Here is a 26399-nt window from a genome sequence, read left to right as displayed (position 1 = left end):
CTTACTATCAAATTGTTCAGTTAGAATGATTTCTTACTATCAAATTGTTCAGTTAGAATGATTTCTTACTATCAAATTGTTTAGTTACTTAGATTGATTTCTTACCATCAAATTATTTTCTTATCTATCCGACAACTAATGTTTTTTATTGTTGTTACGTGCATTACACGATTCAATATGTCTTCCAGTTCTTCACATTCCTCTATCTTATACAGGGGTAGGGGGATGCAAAGGCAGAAAGTGTGTTTGCCGTGTTATCATGCCATGAGCAATGTATGGACTTTAACTTCAGGAAATATATACATGTACTGTTTTCTAGCCTTGGTAAAAATAAAATAAAATTAGAATTTGACGTGAATTCGTATCATAATTTTTTTCTTCTTTCTTGTACAATTACACATAATGCACGTGCATCTTTATAACTGCAAGACGAAATTGAAATGATGACATGCATTGTGTACATCCAGTAGCTTGTTATGGTGGTACTGACAATGTAATACACAGTTTTAGACACCGGTGCGGTGGAATGTGGGCCTCTACTACCAAACTACAACATTTTTCCCAATTCCCCACCGTTATAATTAATTATTGAGGCTAAAAACCGGGAGTAAATACACCACCTGATTACAACATTGTTCTTTTTTTTTTACCAAGATAATAGCGACATACACACACATAAAAAGCCCTGTTTATGCATAATTGATGCTTGGACTGTGATGTACCATTCCCTTTCAAGTGTAAGTTTCGGCCTCTTGTTGAAAAGCCTTGTCTTTTAATGGTACATTTTTATCCTCTCTTTGACATTAATTACGCTGCTTTTTCATTACAGTTGCAAGATGCAATTGATTTCAGGATAATTCTATTAAAGTGGCTGTAGGAAATTGGTAGAAATTGGCACTAGGGTTAATTCAGAAAATGCCATTGGAAAATATCCCACAAAGCCTCGTCCGTTGTTGTTCGACTAGATTTACTCCCCGTATATTTCTGTCGGGGGCCCCGTTTCTATTAGTCATTAGGGAGATCTAGAGTATTTTTATCTGGTATTATGACTGAGCATCAAATATTACTCCATTACAATTTTCTCTGTGTGTGAGGTTTGGGTTTTTTTTTTTGTTTTTTTTTTTTCTTTCAATAAATCCAACGAAACAAAAATACATGTATGATGTTTTAAATATTCCCATTGCACTCATTTACTACTTATGAATATAGACATAACATGGTGGGTTTTTTCCCCAATGTTACCGCTGTATTTTCCGTTCAATTTCCATTTGCTAAAATGATTTTTTAAACAATTCTAGACGAGAGAGAGGTGTTAATTGCCACGAATAAAATCACGCTCCGGTGTGCAGTAGTTGTTGCTTTAATTGTATTTGCCAAACCGCCATGAAATGTTGCGTAACATCCGGGTCGCTAAGATGGTTGACTTTGAAGTCGGTACGAGGATGATGAAAATAGAATTAGATCAAGTTAGAGCACTTTCGGGTTTTACTAAATCAGAACAGACACAAAAGACACTAGTGACGTTTGATTGTTATCATTTGAAGACGAACAGAACTTTCATACAACACCTCTCATAAAAAGTTTGACTTCATTGCCATATTTTTCTGCATGGTAGGTCAACTGAAAAGTTAACAAATCCTAAGCTAATTATCAAATCGATGGTGAACACGGGAGTTCATCATAACGATTTTTTCGCATGGCGTGGTAGTAGTTTGTTTTGAAATACGGAAGTAATGAGATGTTTCTTCGTCCATTACATTTTTTGCATTGATTGTTTGTGTTCTTGAGTACGCTACAACAGGTGTTGGTTTCCATACAGATATATATAGATAGATAGATAATAGTTATTTTTCTCAATGATCGGTAAAAGTATAGGTAAAAAATAAAAATGAAACACAAAGACGTTTAGTAAAGCTTTAGCGCTTTCATTTCAAATCTTCAGAAGCTCTAAACGTCTTCGTGTTTCATTTCTATTTATTTTTTACCTATATATATATATATATATATATATATATATATATATATATATATAAGTTATATCATAAATTAATACAATGTTGCTTTGTATAATTATAGTGCAATTTTACAATATCATAAACAGAAAAATTCCTAATATGTGAATACGGGGCATGTTTTGTAATTTTCTATTTGAAAATAGCCAAGATTGTTGGGAGGGAGAAAATGAAACAGTACATGCCGAGTAAATCATCTTGCTGGATTTAAACAGCTCTTCACGGAGAAAATTACATGAACCTCGTGCAGGTCATTAGTAATAGGTCCATCTAATGAGCATCTATGAGATAATTATACATTGTTTTCCGTTTTAAAGTTTCAAATCTGTCATTTTAAAGTCTATTATATAAACTGATTAGTGATCATCTACTAGTGGCATTTCTCATACAGATTCTAAATTCTTGTGGAGATAGCATTTATGTGTGACAGGCGCACTTTAATGATGTAAAATCACGGTTTTTTTGACGACTGTTGATGATTTGATATGTTTATCTCTAGAAAGTCGTGGGTTGGACAAGAACATGTTTTTAAAATATCCTGTTTTATCGGCCTCTACATCAATCCACAGTTTGTTTTCGTTGGGGTTTTTTAAAGACGTTTTGTCGAAAGTGAAAATAAAAAACTGTTGTTAAATACAGCCTTTAATGTTATGAGAAAACATATACATGTATATCTAAACTTTACTAACGTATCCTTCTTATTCTCGCGTTCAATTAGTGTGAGACGAAAATGGCTGATGTGAGAGAGTCATTCACGATTTTTCTGACTTGCACTGCTGCAGCATCATGATTATGACGTAATGTGTCTTCTATGATATACCAATCGTAACTACTCGGCTATTTTCGTAACCGCAAATACAGGTTACGGAAAATGACGAGTGTGATGTGATTGCTTATATGTACGTTACCAATCGGAACACCGTCACCGATTTTTTTTTTTTAGAATCTACGTTCAAGATCGTAACGGCTACGTAAAGCTTGGTAGCGTTACGATCTTGAACGATGTGCTAGGCTAGCCCTACGTAGGGATAACAAGCGTTAATCCATACAGTACTAGTGCGTTCAAAATACCTAGATATCTAGCCTAGCAGCTAGGTCTTGAACGCAGCCCGTACTTTACTTACGGAAATGGCCGAGTTGTCACGATTGATACGTAACGTTGAGAGGCAAAATATTTTGTATTGTTTTCTTCAAATTTTGATTTGATAAATCTTTTTGGATTTGTTGGGTTTTTTTCTTCTTTACACCTGAAACCAATTTGGATATGCTTTTTCTGACAGCCTAATTAGTTTTTGCATTTAAGTTGATATTTTCTTAAAACTCCTGAACTAATTGCACTAAAGTGTAAGAAAAATAATCCTTCATTATTTACTCTTGTGGGATAGGGAAATTCCACCTCTGGGACAAGATTCGCTGTCTAGGACTGGACAAAACCACTTATCTTGTCTCATCGGGTGTAATTTCCCTATCCCACACTCGTACTAATGAAAGATTAGTTTAATCTTCTAATGAAATAATCACAGAATCTTGATATGGAAATAAGTTATACCGTAAAAGAAAGTGAAACTAGTAATTTTATTTGTGCATATAAAATCAACTCAGATAAAAGTGTCTAAACAGGAAGAAAGAAAAAAGAAAAGAAAAACAGACGCTTTACACGAAAGTAGCTTGGGATCCTGTGAGACAAAACTTACTATCTCGGGTGTCAGCTACCAAAGCAATTATTGCAAATATTTATTTGCTGGCAAATCCAAACGCAACATGAAATTATTTCAGTTTTAAAAAGTCGATCAAAGTAAAGCATCCAAATGATAACCGAAAAAAGAGTGGGATTTAGACTTTTTAGACTGCACAGATCGGAAGAAGAGCAGTGTATTTTCCATCCCAGAAAATGAATAATGAAACGAAAGAATCAACGTTAAAATAGTAAGCCTTCATAACTAAATGGCGCGGAAATTCGCCTGTGATTTATTGCATAATTACGGCAGGCGAGCATCAATCTTGGTTTTCTATTACTAGCCGATTTTAAATCCATCGACAAAATTGCCGGCCTTGCCTTAATTTAAGCTGGAATTGTCTTCGTGCTGTAATTTCCCTGTCTTAGTTTTTCGTCTTTGATTAAGTAATTATGTTATAGATGAAACAACCGAAGTCACCAGTCCTCATCTTGAAACATTTTCTAGTACTGTTTCTCTTTTTCAATGTTTTCCATTGTTAATTTGAATCATCGGGGTCTTTTCCCCCAGCTTTGAATCAGGAGTGCTCATATATCGAAGTAAAATGGTGTTTTTCTGAAAATGTCGAGAAAAACAAGAAAATAAAAATGTACCTGCTATTGAGATTTTTAAAAGTGCACCGAATCAACGTTTTTATTTCTCTTTATTTCATAGTTGATTGAATTTCTTTTTCTTCTATTATTTGGGATTGAATGCGGTATTTAACTTTATCCAGTTGGTAAAGTGAAAGTATTCTGTCTTGAAATTTTTATAAAGACAACGGATGCTGTTGCATTGCGACAGTTCAAATTCCGCTAAAATATTTTTGTGTAACGTACCAGAGAGTGGAAATTACTATGCGTGCTACAGTAACACGTGGTATACGAGAAACTGAGAATAGTTGCGTGATTGCAACAAATCATGATTTTCCGTAGCATTTGCTGAGGTTAACAGCATGTATGTGTCATAATGACGACTCGCAAACATTGGTAAGAAAGTTCAAGCCATTTGATATAGTTATCACTTTTATCAACCGTTCAAGCTAGCGTGTTCCGGCACTTTTAATAATTTGGAGTTCCATTCATTTAAAGTGTAGTCCATTTTTCCCATAGTATCAGAGGGTACTTAAATGCGCTGAAAGGGTGCGTTGTGACAAAACAAACAACTTGTATTCCTTTTTTCGGTAGATATTTTGTTCTTTTGAGGGTGAAAGGAAAGTGATTATTGGACTTTATGTGAGAAATGTCAGCGTCTAATTCACTGCTGTTGAGCTGGTTTACAAATCATTTCATTTTGTACATGACGTTCCTTTTGCTTCTATTTTGTATGAATTAAAAGATATAATTCAAAATCTTGTTTTATTGTCTGCGGTTCAGAATCGTCATTTTGTAGTACAAAAGCGTCCCCATAATCACCCTTTCAGGATATTCATGGATTGCAATTAATAATATTTAATCATTATGTGAAATAAATTTTATATCTTTTTTTTTTTTGAACAATTTTTTTTTTTTTTGGTTGTAAATTTTTAATATTAGGTCAAGAATTCTGCGTATATTTCAACACTGCATGAATACTGCTTGTGATTTTCCTTTATGCAGCAAAAGAAAGAAAACCCAGAAAAATTGATGCGAAATGATATAAAGAGATAATATCTCCAGACATTTCGTTATGCAAACAATAACGCATTGTGGCGGCTTTTCTTTTTACAAAATTCATCGTCGCTATTACCACAAATTTTACAAATAACGCTAAGGCCTCGGAAACCAGATCCGGGTATCTTGGGTTCATACTTGACCTTTGCCAACTCCCTGAAAAATTGAGGATAATTAGTTCTCCGGTTTTCTCGCTGGTTGTGGAAGAGGTTGTGGACATTTTCCGTCTAACTGAACAAACACAAGCGCCTATCTCTGTGCAAAACTGCGGCCTTCCATTCGTTACCCGGACTGTTCAACCTAGTAAAGAAAACAAAACCAAATCTGTCAAAGTAGATATAATGCCAACCAACATTTTTATCTTGCGCATTACTTGATATAAGAACAAGTTAAATTTTGTCCCGATATCAACTTCGTCTCTTAATCTGATCTAACAACACCGGGACAAGCCCCCCTCTGTTAAAAGTTTCTCAAGTATAAACACTCTAAATTGTTACACCTCATTTCAGACAAGATTTATCCGCTCCTGGTAGAATTTGATCACCTCGGTCTATCTTTAGGGGCTGGTGATACAGTGTTGTTCACGACTATGGGATAACCCTATATGGTTTTGGATCTCGATGAATCATAATGTATTAATTACGCGAAAATTCATCCAATGCAGTGATCATACTAGTATATTCTTGATGTGTGGATATTTATATGATGGAATTTTTATCGGTGAACATTCCCCACAAAAATTGACTGCAAATTAATACGTGCATAAAAATACCTACGGTTTAAATATTCAAAGCACACATCAGCACTTCACTGTGAAAATACTTTTTAGATTTTCTCGCTAAAAATCAAAATTATTATCAAAAGATTCCATGCGTACTCTTCTGGGATATTGACATGTTTATTTGAATAGATTGACTGCACGGCAAGGAGTAATCATCAAAAGAAAACTAGCATTACATAACATTATAAAACGAAAGCACACGGTGGTATTATCTACTAAACAGTCTTATAACTAAAATTATATATAGATATTATTGTAATGAAATTATATGTAGATAGTATTGTAATAAGATTATATATAGATATCTAGGTGTGACCCGCCTTGTGCTCAGCTGAGTGCCACTTTATAATCCGAATATGAATTTTTTTCTATCGCCTATGTATATAATTCTTTAATTATTCAGAATAAAAGAATCACGGTCCTTGCGAAATCTCTTCTTAATTGTAAAAATTGTATCGTTAGAGTATAACTTGACAGTTCAAATTAACGGTTTAAATGCGATAGGCTGTCAATGGAAATTGACATGTTTCTAACTTTCCCTGTATTGTAATTCACAAACTTGTTGTTTTCCTGTTCAGCAGTGCTTCCGGTCACAAACGTGTTGTTTTCTTATTCAGCAGTGCTTCCGGTTACAAACTTGTTGTTTTCTTGTTCAGCAGTGCTTCCGGATCCTGTAATTCACAAACTTGTTGTTTTCCTGTTCAGCGGTGCTTCCGGTCACAAACTTGTTGTTTTCTTGTTCAGCAGTGCTTCCGGATCCTGTAATTCACAAACTTGTTGTTTTCCTGTTCAGCAGTGCTTTCGGTCACAATATTGTTGTTTTCCTGTTCAGCAGTGCTTCCGGTCACAAACTTGTTGTTTTCCTGTTCAGCAGTGCTTCCGGTCACAAAATTGTTGTTTTCTTTTTCAGCAGTGCTTCCAGATCGGTACAACCTGGACAATCACCATTTGATCGGAAGATCCCATCTTTTTCATGAACCCGGTTTTTCCGAGGGAGACAGTATCCTACAGGTAATTAATCACATTAACACGCATGCCGAAACTCACTTCTGAAAATAGCCTGGTTACAAACCTTTAAGTTTAAGCTGAATTTCTTTCTTCGTTTCCATAGCATTCTCCATTAGTATGGTTACACAATATGTATCGCGAATTGGATGTACTGTCTGATTTTGAAATATCGCAGTTTGAAAGGCTTCTAGATGGCATATATGAATGAGCATATTTATTCTTCAAACATTTATGTTTCTTATATGAATAAATGGTATTATTGTTCGTGTATCGTATATCTCCATTCAATTCGCGAAATTGATTTAACGCTAGAATAGGGCTCTAAGGATAATTTTCTGTGACTGATGAATTCAACAGGGCAAGACTGCGAAAATAAAATTCCGCGAAACATGAGTGATCTACTTTAGTTGTATTCAAGTCGATTGACTATAGAGATTGGTAAAATAATATTTTAAAAAACCAATACAATGTAAAATTAAAATGCATTTGTGTTTTATGCGAAATGAATTTAAACGAATTTATTTTTTTTATCTCAAAAATCGTAATAATAGTAGAACTTTAAGGGGAAAATAGTAGAAAACAAAATTTTAATCGTACAACTTTGAATTCTGCAGGCGCTGTATGGTTTTATGGTTGTGATCACGTGTGACGGGGAGGTCTTTTATGCCTCGAGAACCGTGGAACAGTACCTCGGCTTCCACCAGGTAGGTCCAGCTTAACTCAGGATAAATATTCCAGTTTATTTGCTGATGCTGCTATATTGTAGATATGAAAATTATTCAAAAATTCAACAATTTAATTTTTAATTTTTAACTCTTTTTTTTTTTTTTTTTTTTTTTTTTGTGATTGTAAATACATTGAAATCAAGACTTGACATTAAGTTTTATTTATTATCATTACTATTTTGATTTCAATTCATCCAGTAAATTTTAAAAAATTAAATGATGACCATGTATAAAAAATGCATTGTTTGAGGTCCTTTAACTCTAACTTACGGGATGGACACAAAATATAAGAATTCATAGTTTAAGAATCAAATAATGTTGTTCTTTAATTTACGTCTTACACAACGTAAATTCATTTCGCGTTATACCTTTAAGAACGACGTTACCCTCTCAATAATATTCGCAGCCAGGCATTGATTGGGCATTACACTCGGTTGTGCGACAACCTCTTTGAATTGTTTTTGCTCATGCTTGATTAAACGACATTGTCCAACAAAAATTCAATTTCCCGATCGTCTTCGAAGTAAGAGATAAAATCGCTTAAAATAATATCTGTTTACCGTCCGAGTGATTTAACTTTATGCTATGTAACAACGACCTCTGAAGAGCATAATTATCCTCCTAAATGTTTTTTGTATTGTCGTAAACATCCTTGTTCCCCTTTCTTTAAGGTCTCTGGAAATTGAGCTGAAAACGAAGGATATCTTCTAATCATAAATTTACTACTGGGTGATATGAACGTGCAAATTTGAGTCCGGTCTTTTCTTTTGATCTGGGAGCGTGATATTTTCTTAATGCGACCCTTGACTTAGAACTTGAAATATGATTTTGTCTCTGCAGAAAATTTAAGGCAATTTAGTTCAAAACAAGGAGGCTCTGTTTTATTGCGCACTAGCGTCTGATAAATCCCCGAGATCCATTGGATTCTGAATTTGTACTTAAAGAAAAATCTTCATAAACGTTAATTAAATTCTCTTTTTCAAGAAAGGCATAAATGCTTTTTCCCTCATGTTGTTATCTTTTTCTTAATCTTCTTTTTTGAAATATTAAATACAGATAACTATCAATATCTTTTATAATTTGGATGCAAATTTACTTTAATAAAAAACGAAACAAAGAAACCGTTCGGGGGTGGGTATCTCGATATTTTTCTTCTTCGTTTTCAGAAACAATTCTGTTATGATACGTTGTATTCTGTTTACATTGTGTTTAAATTTTTCTATCAGATTTTCTGGGTAGGGAAATTTTATCTCAATAAAAAATCTGCATTTGAAATTTGGAAGACTTTGAGTGCATTTTAGCATACAGTCAAAACTTCGAAGATAAGCATTTTCCAATATTATCCATTTTGGAGGCGAACTTTAGCTTATCTGTTTTTGTCAAATTGTTGTGCGTTTATGAAATAATTAAAACGCGTCATGTCTTTTTGCGTTACATAGCGCTGGATGTGCACTTGATAATCTGACAATCTAAATACATATCCCCATCCTTTGATTACATATGATGTATTACAATAAATTTATTTCATGCCTAGTCTGACATCATCCACCAAAGCGTCATGGAACTCATTCATTCAGAAGACAGAGAGGAATTTAAACGCCAGTTATCATGGAACTCCACCCTACCTCAGGATAAAGCCAATCTGTCACTACACGAACTGATGATGCCTGGTTAGTTTCATATATACGCTATATATTGCAAAGATACGTCCGAGTTATTTCTCTTTGGAGAACTCTCGTACATAGTAAGGCGCGAAACACTTTGTTTACATGCGGGAGTGGGACAAATATCCATCACATTCAATGATCCACTAAATGCACCTCCGCAACTGAAGAGCTCTTATCTCGAAACTAGCGTATTATACGATGTATTTTGCTAATGCACATTAGACGAGATGTAGTACAACGGTAATGCTCTCTTTCTTTAAGATGGAAAGTCGATTTTTTTTATTTCCATTGTCTCACTAAGTCATGTATTGGTATTAACTTTTGTTTTCATTACACGATACATCATATAGGGAAATGACGATCAGAACTGTTGCAAAATTGAGGAGGTGCATAAATAATTGCTGTCATCCATGTCTTTAAGGATTGTGACATTAGAAATTATACATCTAGTTTTCCATTATTTGAATTAAAACATAGACAGCGTTATACAATACAGTATATAATTTTCGAGGGGTTTTTTTCCACAGAAAACTCCAGATTTCTCCACCGCTCATTCACAGTTAGGTTCAGGTGCTTGCTGGATAATACCTCAGGGTTCATTGTAAGTATTCCTGGCTTCCCTTATACATACTGGTCATTTGATTCTAGTAACAGTAGTGTGTAAACTCAAGCTAAATGTGTTCTTTTCAGACTTTAGAAATTAGTGGCTGGATACGGGTGCTACATGGACAGAATGTGCGGTCAGAGGAGCCCCAGTTAGCCCTGTTTGCAACGTGTTGTCCGTTTGGTCCACTTTCATTAATGGACATTCCATCACGGGAACTCACTTTCAAGTCAAAACACAAGATGGACTTTTCTCCTATGTCCATGGACAATAGGCAAGTACACTATGCTAGTTTATGTTTCCGGTATGTTAGTGTTTCCGGTAAGTTAGTATTTCCGGTATGTTAGTGTTTCCGGTAAGTTAGTGTTTCCGGTATGTTAGTTTTTCCGGTAAGTTAGTGTTTCCGGTATGTTATTGTTTCCGGTATGTTAGTGTTTCCAGTGATCTCGTCTGTTTCCAGTACGATAGCGTGTGTTTCCGGTTGCTTGGTGAATATGGGTCTTTATATATTTTGAATGAAGTTAGTTCCATCAAGTTTTCTTTTATATAAATCACTTACCATGCTAAAATGGTTTCTACAAATGGAAGTGAATTGTTGCCCAATTGAATGTGGAAGACCTACTTTTGCCTTTGTGAGTACCTTTAACGTGTACGCACCTAAACAATGGTAGTCTATCACAGGTGCGGATGGAATCACTCATTCATCTTATCTCGTAGAAAAGATTTTTTTTTTCCTTTGCAAAACGACGATCATAAACCGCACAAATTAGATTACTCATTAGATTGAGATTTCAGTTCTATTGTGCAATTTCTAAACCAAATACCACAAAAAGAAGACGGTATAGAAATATTACAAATTTGAGGTCAGGAATCTTCAATACAGATATGAAACGAGGTTGGGTAGTTTACAAATTTAAATTTGAGGAACTGTGATTTAGATATCAGTTTAAAGGCCCAGCCAGCAGCTTTCTGTAACCCTTGCTATTAATCATATCTTTCCGATGACATAATTCCAAAACATGATCCCTCCAACTCCTCTCCAAATTTCGTTATTTTATTTTGGCTGTCATTTTAAAAAAAAGTTTGACATTTCGAATCCTTCGAACAGTGAATTATAATTAATTGAACGTATCGGATATCTGTTATCATTATGTGATGATGACTTTACAGATTTGACAGAGGAACAGCTTAATTATGTTAAACGGATTTCAGCTTTAGTGAACCCGTGAATAATACCAAAGTATTTTACAGTCGAAAATCTGATATAGATAGCATAAGAAATGCAGTATTATTTTCCCATTAATGACCGCTCTTTGTAAAGGTAATTGTATTGACACTCCACTATTAGAAACCCCTAATCTCCTCACTATTATCACAAACTTATTTATATTGTATACAATTCGTTATTAAATACACGAAGATGAAATCAAAACCGGATGTACCCAGTAAACAATAAAACGAAAAATTCAAAGACGAGAAAGTCAAGACGAAACGTAACAATTGTAACCACTTTCAGCGACAGACATCGCCTGTATAGTTACTCTGTCAAGAATCGTTCAAGCGATCTAACGTTGCATGTTTGTATCTTGTCCGTGTCCTATAGTCGTTTTCACGGGTCCAAGCGTGTCGGACAAACACGAAGGACGACACTTTTTATGAATGAAATACGGATATTTATCTCCTGTTGTCTGTCCATTTGGGCAATTTGATCACGGGGTCGTTACATGAGCATTTTGTGAATGATAACTTTCACCTCGTAGTGGAGAGGAGTGAAATTGACATTGAAATTTACGTGACCTATGAATTTCCTAAACGCTATTGTTTTCTGTCACGAATTGCAGTAGACTTGCAAGAGTATGTTTCATACGGTGTTCGACATCACGATAGGTGTTAGTTGTGCCCAATTACAGCAAAATTAACACCTTTTACAAAATCAGTAAAAACGAACACGCAAAAGATAAATAATTCACTAATTTATGAATACTTTACGAGTTCTTGGTCCTAAATTAGGAACCCAATATTGGGCGTAAATAATTGAAGATTTTCGAAAATAAAAATTCCTAGTCTTGAAGCAGGTTTGATGTTTCTTTCCACTAGCCCATTAGAATTGATAATAAGGTACAAATTACACTGTATACAATGACGTTTAAACGGTACAAGCAAACCATATTGAAATGGGGTTTTCGGGTGTCATTTTTCCTCTACGTTTTACTACCCTATAAAAATTTTCCCTGGATCAATTGAAGCAAAAAAGACTTTTTCTATTGAAATTTCATTTAGAATTAATAATGTATGGTGCAATTTCGTATAGGAATAAGCCCATGTACAGAATTTCTTCATTTTTGTATACAATTGCAAGGTGCTTCAAAATATATGTCACTATTTCATTTGGATATATTGTCAGGGCCATATAAGATTGAGGTATAATTAAGGTATTAATAGAAAAGTAATATTGTTAGTTTTTAATTCCCACAATAATGTGGTGAAAACAGAAAAGAGGATTATTTCAAATTTATAGAATTGACTAGCGGTTATTGTGCAGAAATTGCGGAACTGATTTATTTATCAAATTCCCCCATTTATGTTGTCTTAATGATATCCTGGGTGTGAAGAACTAAACAGGTCGAGAAATCTACAGAATTGTAAACGGATCTGTGAACTCCAGATCCGTGGAGGATTAGACTTATCATAATGAAGGGAGACCATGAACTCCGGATCCGTGGGGGATAAGACTTATCATAATGAAGACCATGAACTCCGGATCTGTGGAGGATAAGACTTAACATAATGAAGACCATGAGCTCCGGATCCGTGGAGGATAAGACATCATATTGAAGGGAGACCATGAACTCCGGATCTGTGGAGGATAAGACTTATCATAATGAGGGAAGACCATGAACTCCGGATCTGTGGAGGATAAGACTTATCATAATGAATGGAGACCATGAACTCCGGATCTGTGGAGGATAAGACTTATCATATTGAAGACCATGAGCTCCGGATCTGTGGAGGATAAGACGTATCATAATGAAGACCATGAACAGCCTATAGTTCGGAAAACAAGAACAATAAAAAAGACTAAGATTCTTATGGAAGAGACACAATAAAAGTCTACAAGAAAAGTTCGTGGAGATGTGAAATATAAAGATGTCACCAAGTTCGGTGTGTCCCGTTTTCAGACAGCCGGAATTGGATTTAGACTTGACTCGTGTATTATATCGATCATGCAGCGTCTGAAGCCCTCAAACATTCCGAGTAGACTTGATGTTACGTACTGGCTATGTTGCTGAGACATTCCGAGTAGGCTTGATGTTACGTACTGGCTATGTTGCTGAGACATTCCGAGTAGGCTTGATGTTACGTACTGGCTATGTTGCTGAGACATTCCGAGTAGGCATGATGTTACGTACTGGCTATGTTGCTGAGACATTCCGAGTAGGCTTGCTGTTACGTACTGGCTATGTTGCTGAGACATTCCGAGTAGGCTTGATGTTACGTACTGGCTATGTTGCTGAGACATTCCGAGTAGGCTTGATGCTACGTACTGGCTATGTTGCTGAGACATTCCGAGTAGGCTTGATGCTACGTACTGGCTATGTTGCTTTTGGAAGAAAGTATGGTTCTCTGATGAAGCTCATTTAAATTCAGTTTTATCGTTATATCATAAAATCGTATCGGACAACGCATGCATTTGTTACTTGTCTGTTCAAAAACAAATTGCATAAATAATATTATATAAAATATATATCGTGCAGCTCTTCATTTGAATATAGAAATATGATTACTCATTGATCGTACACTACTAAAACATATACATATATTGGAAACAAAATTATTTATATCTCTAAAATACTTACTCAGGTTGCATTTATGCAAATTTGAAAGTTATAGAAATGTCAATAAGTATTTACTCCTTTAAAATTTCATTTTTTTTAAAAATGATTCTAGAAGCAATGAATATCAATGATTCTTGCAAACTTCTCTCTCGAAGAAAATATATATACGATCTTAGAACGCTTGAGTTAATGCAATAGATACATGCATTATCTTGGTATATTCATCATTTTATCGCGAAAAAAAAGCCCAACCTAACTTTTTTCTTAATTTGGAAATTATACAAAAACTATATCTTAGTGACTTCTTGCAAGAACGTATTTAGATTTTCATTCGTAACCCCCAAGCATCAACATGCATTTGCCATAAATAAACACAAAAAATGAAATATGAACATCAAAATTGAAAAAAATCTCCGGAAGGTACTAAACTCTATGTCAAGAATCCGCCAGCTTCCGGCAACGTCTTTCCCGAGCCCCCCCCCCCCCCCCTCCCTCCCAGGAATTCACCATGGGGCCCCAAACTTATTTAGGGAGTCCACAACCCAACCCCCTACAAGCTACGCCTCAGTTTTGTACGGAATATTAAAATTCCCATAATACTCACATCTAAAAAGGACAAGTCCCATTGCAATATTGAGTATCACTTCAACAAGGTGTTAAAAGAAATCTGAAAAAAATACATGCATAACAGAACTGGATATAGAGACTAGAAAACTCTAAAAACATTGCAATGTCATTTTCACTGGTTTCTTAAAAATCTCGCAGCATACCACAAACGCTTGCCCAGCTCTCGTTTGTGAAAACGTAACTCTGACGATAAGAGGCATATGCCGTGTCATTTGGCGATTAGCAGTTTACATGTATCTCGTCACTTACATTCCGTGATCATGAAATTTTGTTATTTTGTGTGGAAGCTGTTAGGCAAATAATGAATGTTTGACTTGTCCTATTTTGGAGTACACGATATATATTTCTATTAGAGAATGGAACTACCTACAACCCGCTCAATGATAGTTTGTGGTGTTATACACACACACACACACACAGAGAGAGAGAGAGAGAGAGAGAGAGAGAGAGAGAGAGAGAGAGAGAATACATTTGTGATACGCACTTATAATTCAAAGTAAAAAAAATTATTATTATAATCTAATAATCGATGTTATTACATGTGTATAGAATCATAATAAAAGTTATGACCAGTATATAGATTATTGATATGCACTTAGAATTAATGGATGATATGAGATGAACGCGTGTAGATTAACCATGACAAAATCATCTGTTAAAGACATCCTTCATCAATATGAATCAACATAAAAGCCTAGGCTCACGGCATCACTATTAATTAATTATCTGTTTGTACTGTAGTTAACTCTCATACGTATTGCAGTATCATTTAAAATGATAATTTTCAACTGTGAGGTGAAACCAAAAAACATATGCTGATCATAAACTTTTTTTTTTTAAACTCACAGACTTTTTATCTTGTTTATTTTCTGCTTCAAATTAAAAGGTGAAATACGGATTTCTTTATGCGTCATCTTTGGTAAATAGGTATATCTATATATATATTTCAATAAAAAAAGCAGGAAAATATACAGTTCCAAAATATAATTAAATCACTAGCGCTTTCTGGATTTTTATATTTTATAATATATAATATTAATATATTTTGGAACTGTATATTTTCCTGCTTTTTTTATTGAACCCAGAAAGCGCTAGTGATTTAAATATATTTTGGAACTGTATATTTTCCTGCTTTTTTTATTGAATTATTTTGACTGTGTGATATCAACTCTTTCTATTTGGATTATATATATATATATATACGTGTATGATTCACATGATTGTCATGACCTTAGAAAATGAATGTTAAGGTCATTGCAACGCCTTCAGAGGTCGACTTGTTGTAATTCTATGATCTTGTATCTTGATATTAACGATGACAAAGCTAAATTGAGTTAGTGATATGTTTGTTTATATTTAGAAAAAAAACTTATCAACTAGTTAAGCAAAGTCGTATTTTTTGTATATCCTATTTCAAATATTTTGGTGTTGTACAATTGTTAAAGAGGTGTTGTTGTATCTTGGATATGTCTTGATAAATGCATAATTTGTAACTCAATGATGAAGGAAATGTCCCCGTGTGGCGTGTCAGAAGACATAAAGCATTTTAACGTGACTTATAACATGATAAAATACCATGACACGCGGTGGGAATCTGACAAGGGACATAATTTAGTAGAGTACATCCTCCCACACAAGGATTTCAAATATCACAATCTCAGATGCATTTGTTTAAATAGTTTTGAAATGTAATGATGAAAATGCAATCCGTTTCGCAAAACAAAACAAACAAAAAAAAAATGCTAAATTATGATGTTTGTTACGTATAAGGAATTTTAATGTCTTCCATGTTTTCTGAATATAACGCTTACGTAGATCGTGGTTGTTGTCTTGCATAAAATGAAGAAAAAATAAGTCAAGTGTAGCATCCTCAGACCGGTTCTTAGTTCATTAGTTTATGTCATGGTTTGAATAGTTGCTAGAATTGAAGAATCAACACAAACCTATGATATATTAATGTTGTAATTTGCGTTAATAAGTGTTTATTTATTATTATCTATATAAAAACATCCAAGATACTGTATCTGTGTTTTCTGTTAGTGTTTATTAGTAACATTTTTACAGGAATAAAAACCTACTGTTACTATTCTTATTGTGGATTTTGAAAGTTTTTATCTTTAACATCGGGGGTGGGGGTATCCTATTTAGTTGCTCCAGTATGGATTAAACAGTGTATCTCTTTAGTAAAACATTTGTGTGTTATTAGGTTAAAAGGAGAAGAACCCTTAAGCTGATATACAATAAAATACGTTCAAATCAAATCAACATAGTACATGGGGGAAAAATAAACTTTAAAAATAGGAGATAGCAGAAATATACTTATTGTTTCTACTGCCCAATCTTATTTTTTGCAACCATGTATGAAAGTTTGTTTAAAACAAATTCAACATAGTGAAGTTGTAGTAAGGATGGAAAGGTGCATTTCCACAATATATACATGCATGTGCCAGAAACAACAAAAAGTCAATATATTGTCGCCATGTTGTGCGTATAATGTGGCATCCGTCATGAAAAAAAAAGTAGTATTTTGTTTTTGGATTAAAAAGTGTATCTCTATTTATACATGTATCAAATAAACAAAATTACAAATATTCATGAAATTTAAAAATAAATTATTTTTTTATAGGGGCAAGGCGACGTTTGGATATTCAGACAGGGAGCTGGCCACTAAATCGGGATATGACCTTATTCATCCAGATGACCTCAATTATTTTTCTTCTGCACACCAAGAATGTGAGTATATTGAAAAAGTATCATGATTGTGATAATTTATCCCAAATATGAGATTTGGTGATGTCTTCTTATGTTAAAACATATAACCAAACAGTCATAAACTTGTGTGATATTTTTTTTTTTGTATCAAGACGAAACATTTCAAGAAAGCTTAAAATAACGAACAGTGATCAATCTCATAACTCCTATAAGCAATACAAAATAGAGAGTTGGACAAACACGGACCTTCTAATAAATAAACTTCTTTAATTCATGAAGCAAAATAGGGACAAAAAATCTTTATAAAACCTTCAAGTGTTACAAAATTCTATGAAATCTCCTCAGCATACAAAAACCGGGACAATGAATAGAATTTCAAATGAAATTGACATTCAATATCGTGAAAGACACACGTTTGTCAACTTGACGTGTCCTTTGCTCTCGGTTTCTGTTAAAACATCAACCTGGCAGCTAATGGCTGATCCTCATAATACACCCAGGCTTTTGTCTCTGGGTATCTTTGTCATGCTACTACGAATAGAGAACCCCGGCTGTCGCCGGGCGTCAATATGTAGTACAGATATGATACTCTATGTCACATATTTCTCTTTTTGGGAGGAAATTGATCCTGGCTGCAGGATTGTTGCATTTGAATTTGTTGTGCCCTAGGGTTAAGTGCAATCGCATATGAATTATGTGATAATACTTACCGATACTTATAGTATTGATTTCACCAATCGAGGTGACTTACTAATTAGAAAAGAGGCAGTTCAGGCCCCGCTCGTGCCATGGCCGAGTCAACCCTAAGATAATGATTGTTTTTAGAAGCGAGAATCGCAGGTCCTGAAAAACCGAGGTCCTGTGTTGCGGCAGGCGTTGGTACTTTAAAGAACCCTCACGCGTTAGCACCTTAAAGAACCCTCACTGCTGTACAGCCCTGGGTGCTAAGCAGAGTTCTAAATTTGTGGTATTTCATCTACAGCTAGTTACGTCTCTAAACGAGTGAAACATTCGTGAAGGAACAAAAACAAAACAATATTGATTTTAATATTCACAGTGTTTAATATTATCGTGTACTATCGAATTCAGCCACACTTTTAAAGCTTAATAAGACTTATTTTGCCACATGCATTCGAAAACCTTTTTTCTTGATATATATTTGTGAATACCTTATATTGATAATTTTGCGGTTTATTTCAAATTGCAGCCACGTGTTTTATACATGTTACTTGTACAATGTACATTTCTAACTCAACCTTTTGTTTCATTCCCAAATTTTGTATGTTAAAATCTTGCTGTTAATGCAAGACAACATTGCAGCTCTTTAAGTTGATGTTACAGGGGTGTCAACAGCCTCGTTTTAAGTCAACAGTTTGCAAATTCTATGGTCGTTATAATGATCTAATTTACAAATACAGCCTGTCGTAGTCCTTTGTCTGACGTGTTCCATAATAATTGTTAAACCGTTCTATAGGGCGACCGGTCAACAGGAGATGCTACTCTTTCTGTAGGCACCTGATCCCACCTCTGGTATATCCAGGGCTCCGTGTTTGCCATCTTCTCGATTTTGTATTTTTTACAAGATTTAGGAGATTGATCACTGTTCGATCTTTTAACCTTCTTATACCTCCCCTGGAAGTATGTGTTCCCTTAAGAATGTACTCTACATCGTCATGATGGCTGACTTCCTTTTAAAACAGCAATATTTGTTGTTTTTGTTTTTTGTCTATTCCTTTTAATTATCAATGTCTAGCTAATAGTTCAGTAGGTTAGCACGTCGACTGCTGAACTGTAGATCGCAGGTTCGAGTCCAGCAGGTTTTTTTAAAAAAAAAAATCAGATTGCTTTCTACTAAAACCGCATTTTTTGACTAAATGAAGTAAATAGGAAAGTTTTCAATTTCAAAATATTGTTGCACATATCCTCCAGTTTTCCTTCATATCAGATTTCTCTGGTGTAGCATTCCTCCTTAAATAAAAATGATATATTTTCTTGCCGTCCCCAAGGCATATAGAAATTGAGTCTACAAGTATAATTGCTTTCTAGAAATTAAACTGCCCGTTGCAGACTAACATTTTATTTTCTTGTTTGCTAGACATTTAATAACATTGCAATTTCTACATACCATATAATCTTTTTTCAGTGATTAAAACTGGAAGTTCTGGTTTGATTGCCTACCGTTGGTGCACGAAAGAGTTCAGGTGGTTGTGGCTTCAGTCGAGCTGCAAAGTCATCTACAAGAACAGCAAACCTGACTTCGTTATTTGCACTCATAGACAACTCACGTAAGGGTTTTTTCTTCTTCGAATTTCGTCTAAAACGCGATGTAATTTTTTTTTTTGGACACTTTAAATGCATTGAATAGTGCATGAGATATTGTCAAAGGATTTTAAAGGCTTTCAAATACAATGGGGATTTTAAAGGCTTTCAAACACAATGCAATTTTAAATTTTCATTAAATCAAAGGATGTTAAAGACTTTCATATGCAACACAATATTAAAATTTTTAATTACATATTGTCAAAGGATTTCAATGGCTTTCAAATGCAATGCAATTTCAAATTTCCATTAAGTCAAAATAAAAAATTAAAGGCTTTCATATGCAATGCAATATCAAAATATTAATTAAATCAAAGTATTCTAAAGGTTTTCAAGTGTGATGTTAAATTTTCATTAAACCAAAGGATTTTAAAGGTTTTCAAGTGTAATGTTAATTTTTCATTAAATCAAAGGATTTTAAAGGTTTTCAAGTGTAATGTTAAATTTTCATTAAATGTAGGGATGTTAAAGGTTTTCAAATGATTGTACATGATTGGATGTATGGTTTATGTTACAGTGATGACGAAGGAGCCGATCTTTTCCACAAAAGAGGAAACGAATTTAAATTGCCCTACCCCTTACTAGACTTAGACATTTGCTCAGGATTCGATTTTCCAAATGACGAAGTTGTATCAAAAATGAAAAATGTGAAAAACAAGAAACAGAAAAATTGTGTCCGTGAAAACTATATACAAAGTCCTGGACGGAAGCGAAAATGCCCCCGTGAGCCTGTGCTAAATGGATATGCGGGATACCCGCAATATAATGGATACGAGGGCGCAGATTTCAAACCCGATCTTTTATACCCGTATCCGTCTGCGATCGAACCTGACATTTATCGAGGTTATGCTAGTTTTCACGGGTCCGTATATCCTACAACGGACAGCTACCGTCTGGCAGACACTGAAAAACACGCCTACACTAATGGATATTATCTAGATCCGCACAGACAATACCAGCATACTTTAGCTTATCCGGGCAACAGCTATTCAGATCTGATGGCTCAGCCAGCCAAGTTCGGTTACGACGTGTCAAAGTACGGATTCAATTCGTATGACTTGGATATCGCTAAAAAGGTCCATTATGGTGAAGACGTCGGTCGCTATGACAACGATTATCGAAAATATGCATATGACTATGGCAACGAGAGACTTCCTACGAGACTAAATGGGTCAATAGAGCCGGTAGATCTAAGGTCGTCTGCCATGTATAATGGAGTTGATGGGATTGTAGGACATAATCCTTGTCTGTCGACGACCTCTACTTTGTTTAAAGAAACCAAGGTGATATGTTCTCCGTCTGATATTGGAACGAATCAGGGAATGAGTGCAACGATGCCCCTTCATCACAGTTCAGTGATTAAAAACGCTGCTAGTCCGAGGTCACTGCAGTCCTCCAGAAACTCAGACCACATGGGAAGCCCTCCTGTTAATATATACAACAACAATTCTACGCGGGTAAACGTCATAAACAATACGTCATCGTGGCATTGTACAAAGGCGAGTCAAAACATTCACCCCAGTCCTATATCTACACCTAGATCAGACCCAGGGGAAAGTCCGAAATTGAACTGTGTGACTAAGAATGACACTAACATGCTATCGGCTAGTAGTCCTGTAACCGGCGCTACCCCAGCTTCAGTCATTCATTCTGCAATTTCCAATCGAACACCACCTAGGTTCGTACGTTATAAGAAACAATTCTTTTATGATATTATATTGATACATGTATATTCTTTGTAGATTCAATGAATATACATTGGAGCAAATTCATTTTGACTACATTGATATCTGATTTTTTTTCTTCCATTAGAATATACGACAAGCAGCCTATGACGGGCGGAATACCAGTTCCGGTTGTGAAGACGTCACCGTGGTACCAGTATCCGACCTCTCACAGCGCGTATGGCGATCCCAAAGACTGGTCCATCCAAACGGATGACTTATACTCTTGTCACCAAAAACGGGGAATTATTTCTGACAATATGTCTCATCTTTCGAAGGTCATCACATGATCGATAGTTGTATCTGCAGAAGCCTCCGTCATCACATGATCGATAGTTGTATCTGCAGAAGCCTCCGTCATCACATGATCGATAGTTGTATCTGCAGAAGCCTCCGTCATCACGTGATCGATAGTTGTATCTGCAGAAGCCTCCGTCATCACGTGATCGATAGTTGTATCTGCAGAAGCCTCCGTCATCACATGATCGATAGTTGTATCTGCAGAAGCCTCCGTCATCACATGATCGATAGTTGTATCTGCAGAAGCCTCCGTCATCACATGATCGATAGTTGTATCTGCAGAAGCCTCCGTCATCACATGATCGATAGTTGTATCTGCAGAAGCCTCCGTCATCACATGATCGATAGTTGTATCTGCAGAAGCCTCCGTCATCACATGATCGATAGTTGTATCTGCAGAAGCCTCCGTCATCACGTGATCGATAGTTGTATCTGCAGAAGCCTCCGTCATCACGTGATCGATAGTTGTATCTGCAGAAGCCTCCGTCATCACGTGATCGATAGTTGTATCTGCAGAAGCCTCCGTCATCACGTGATCGATAGTTGTATCTGCAGAAGCCTCCGTCATCACATGATCGATAGTTGTATCTGCAGAAGCCTCCGATCTTTGTTTATAAACTTATGTGTTCATATGATGATACAAAGGCTCGATTTATCAAAAAGAAACATTTAGTTGATACTGATTTGTAGTTATTTCAATCATTCTCATCAGCCAGGCATGTCTAGTGATATTATATCCTTCGTGGATTTATAAATGCGTTGAAACGTGTTCGAGTCATGCTTCATTTTGAATGGAGATTTCCTTGATAGCTGTTACGTTTTGGTACGGAATCTTGTCATCCTATAACGAACTGCATGCATTGAACTCATAGATATTTCTTTCATTATGACCAAGAACGTTCTTAAAATACGTAATATTTTATGTCTACATAAGTGCTATTCTTAGGTGCAATTAGCGTTATTAGTAACTGACTGATACTAAAGTCATTGTTTCGTAATAACAAAATTTTGATAAAATACACTGTACTGTATGCCGGCAAATTTCGCGGTAACATTTTCAAAGACAGTTAATGTGTTATGTTCGCCCTGTGTCACTGCCACGTTAAATATATGCATCTATTTGATATCATATATGTTACATATTCGCAGATTGACGAGATGAGCGAAAAGGGTGTTTATAACACGGGGGTGAAACTTATCCAACACATGGTAGCTGCACATATAAATATGTGCCGGTTTTTCTCTCCATATCAAGTTAGACTTTTTTTTTTAATTCACCACAAATTTCGGGGTTTTCTGATTGGGGTACAGAAGAAATTTTGCAGCTAACGAACAGAAACCGAGGAACCTGTATCTCCATTTTCATTTTCTACATTTTTATATATAAGTGGAACACTTTCAGTGATAGAAAATATACAGTAAAACCCGAATATAGCGAATCCTTGACGACCTGTAAAATTACTTTGTTATCACTGTAATTCGACATATTCGCATAACGAATTCTACAAGAGCAGTTTACAAAGTCCTAATATTCATCTTCATTTATATAATAGAATTGACCATTACCTTTAAAAAAAAAAAAAAACTCACTATTAATGCAAAATTTCACTTTTGACCGTAGAAATATTTCATAATGTTCATATGCAGTATTTTGAACTTAGCGAAGTAATTATTAACATCTTGTCGTCAAGTACACGTTACAGGACTAAAACAAATGATAACTTGTGTATTACAAATGACCATGATATTTGATTTTTAGAAAATAATAAACTGTTTTAATTAAGCCGGTCGTAGACATTTATGCAGGAAATTGGAGAAAGGCTATTTCAAGTCGAAAGTCCGCCTCCATTGGAAAGTATCACGTGTATTACAAACCTCGGTCTACCGTTAACGTCATTTTTTAGTTTAAAAAAATTGTTGTTTTAATTTATTGTACCATATTGTATGTGTCCTAAAAAGAGATGTTACATCTAATGAATATTTCGTACTTGTTAAAATTTATGAAAATATATTGTTGTCATTTATGTTAATTGCCATATATAATATGTAACATTACAACATGACTATGTATCTAAATAAAATCTAATAAATCATGAAAAATATGTTTTAACTTTTTTTACGTCACCAAGAGCATTTAAGGTTTCCGATCCATAAAACCCCTAATCCCCCCCCCCCCCCCAATAATTAATTGTTATGTAATGCAAAATTTGGTATCAAATGAAAGATAATTAACATACACAGTGATTCACCAAAAGAATTTTCAAAATTGACAAGACATATAAGAAATATCTGATATAGAGATTAACATTAATCCCTATGAGATAAACACATTTCTGACATGTAAAGTCAATTAGAATGTGATTTCCAAAGAAAGCTCATGGTGAAAAGATTCCTATTACCATGGTCTTTCAAAATATGGGAAGAAAAGTAAAGGTCACCATACAAATTATGAAAATATTTTTTTTAAATTATACATTTCTACAAGGGGAGATAACTATGACAAAAAAAATCGAATTCACTATAAATAGATGTAGCATCATCTACTCTATCTGACATCTTTATCTAACTAAAAATCAGGCATTTTGTTTTCACAAATGATTTAGTGCTACAGATATTGACTTTTTGTGAAAATAAATGCTTTTATCTATCGGATACCTTAATACAATGGTAAGACTGTCACGTCGATTTTTGTTCTCCTTTAATTTGGTTTAGGACTTTTCTTGGTTTTCCTCCCACCTGTCGAGGTGGTCCAGTGGTTAGGTGGGTCGTGGGTCCGAGCCTCGCTCGTGCCTTGGTCCCGTCAAACCTACGACGTAAAAATGGGTGATGATTGCTGTTTCGTCAAATGTTCGGCATTTAGAGGTGGGGGGTGCAGGTCTTTCGGATGAGGCCTATAAAACGGAGGCCCTTTGTTGTGACTGGCATTGACACATGATACACTGTTACGTGTACAATTCTGAACCCCTTGATATGAGTATTCTCAATGAAACACAAGCAAACAAACTTTTAAGAAAATTCATCAATGGACATACTTTTTTAAGGTGAAAAAAATGGCATAAAACGATTTTATATCAAATTGTTCAAAATTACTGTTCCTTATGGTCAATATTTTTTCTGTATATTTGAAGATGTTTCAATACGAAATAACACGAGGCGAAAATTTCCCCCCACATGCAGTAGTTGTTCATAAAATTGGCATGTCAATATAGTTATCTTCATCATATTAAACTGTGCTTTCGAATTTTGTAAACGAAGGATAGACTTCATGGTTCGTGATTGTTGCGGTTTGAGGTGGTGCATTCTCAATGAAACATTGCATTCATTGGAACCATTTATACATTGAATTCTGAGTCATCAAAGCCCATTTCACATTACAAATGTATATAGTATCCTTGATACTGACGGAATGTCCAGCATCGTTGCAATTTCTACACATGTAAACCTTTATATGCAGTAGAAATGTGAAGCCGCAAATTTCATTGAATGAAAAAAGTGAAGATAGCGAACTGTGATCAATCTCTTGAATCCTATAAAGAATTCAAAATTGAAAACAGGACTGAAACCGACCCTTGGAAACACCAGAGGTTGGATCTGGTGTCTAGGAGGTGTAAACATATTCTGCTGGCTGGTCACACCCACTTCAATCCCTCTGTCTTGTCGAAAACAAATATATTTCAAATAATATGAAATTAGATGATATGATAATTGTGTCACATTTCGTGAATGTTTTGTCTACTTTTAAAGCCTTGTGACTGTAACTATGACGTCAGAACCTTATCTATACCTGTCCAAATTTAATCCACTAATGATGAAAATAGTGAGAGAGGCAAAAATCTAGATTCATAAATGAGCGGATCGTAATTACTTTATGTTCATTCAGGTCAGGAAACGCTTTGTGTACTTCATTAAAACTGTGGCGTTCTTCAATAGCCAGGACTTTCTGGAATATAAACGTTATTGACACATAACAGTGTGTAGTTGTGTAACTACATCATCCTCCCAAATTAACTGTTTAGATTTAAACTAGGTGAAGCAGTGCAGAAACAACTTTAATCAATTAATGATCAACCAAAAACGCAGAACAAAAAACTATCGTGACAAAAGATGGATATTGTTTTGCGAATATTGAGAAAATTCGAAAGGAAGAAGTTGAGAAATTAAAAGGTGTCGGTCGTAACACAACATTAGGTTTTCATTTTCTTCCGATGGAAAGCTGGTAAAAGTCAGCGAAAACGACAAAAATAAATTGACAGACGAACGACTTTGTCGAGACCATTGGAAAACTGGGCAGCTGTCGTCCGCCATGGCTGATCGTCTACATCTTAACACGCGAATGTAGTCCCAGAGTTGCCGCGGATGAATAAATTTTGTTCAATTGGCACGCAAGGCTTAATATGTGTATAATAACTGGTAACTCTGTATCAATTTTCTTTCACTCGAGGGACACGAGCGAAAAATGGGAAACGAAACGCTCTTAAATTAAAATTGAATAGAGTTATTACAGAAATAGCATTTCAGAGAGCGCCAAATATGACCATTCTATCTTTTATCCCAAGAAACTGATTACATTTTTTCGAAGGGAAACGAAATCATTATGTGGCCATCTTGGGTGCACTTAATTTACGAGAAACCGCATCAATCTTGGAAAGAAAATTGAGCAAAAGTCACCGCAATAGAGTTATCGCAGTATGGTGTATTTCTTAAGGATCCTGATGCT

General features: G+C 35.0%; 1 protein-coding gene across 1 annotated transcript in view; it reads left to right on the top strand.

Annotated features, from left to right (window-relative positions):
* Positions 1–23800, top strand: part of LOC125674043 (single-minded homolog 1-A-like) — a 48546-nt gene extending 24746 nt beyond the window's left edge. Inside the window, exons 3-11 of the mRNA XM_048911068.2 lie at positions 7071–7171; positions 7783–7872; positions 9428–9563; positions 10088–10161; positions 10251–10438; positions 17254–17360; positions 19483–19624; positions 20176–21336; positions 21471–23800. Coding sequence (XP_048767025.1) covers positions 7071–7171; positions 7783–7872; positions 9428–9563; positions 10088–10161; positions 10251–10438; positions 17254–17360; positions 19483–19624; positions 20176–21336; positions 21471–21672 — 2201 coding nt within the window. The 3' untranslated portion in view covers positions 21673–23800. The remainder of the gene's footprint in view (positions 1–7070; positions 7172–7782; positions 7873–9427; positions 9564–10087; positions 10162–10250; positions 10439–17253; positions 17361–19482; positions 19625–20175; positions 21337–21470) is intronic.
* Positions 23801–26399: the final 2599 nt, after the last annotated feature.

The sequence above is a fragment of the Ostrea edulis genome, chromosome 3 (assembly GCF_947568905.1).
Source record: "Ostrea edulis chromosome 3, xbOstEdul1.1, whole genome shotgun sequence".
Classification (NCBI taxonomy): Eukaryota; Metazoa; Mollusca; class Bivalvia; order Ostreida; family Ostreidae; genus Ostrea; species Ostrea edulis.
Note: the sequence above shows the minus strand (reverse complement) of the source record. Positions and strands in the feature narration are given on the sequence as shown.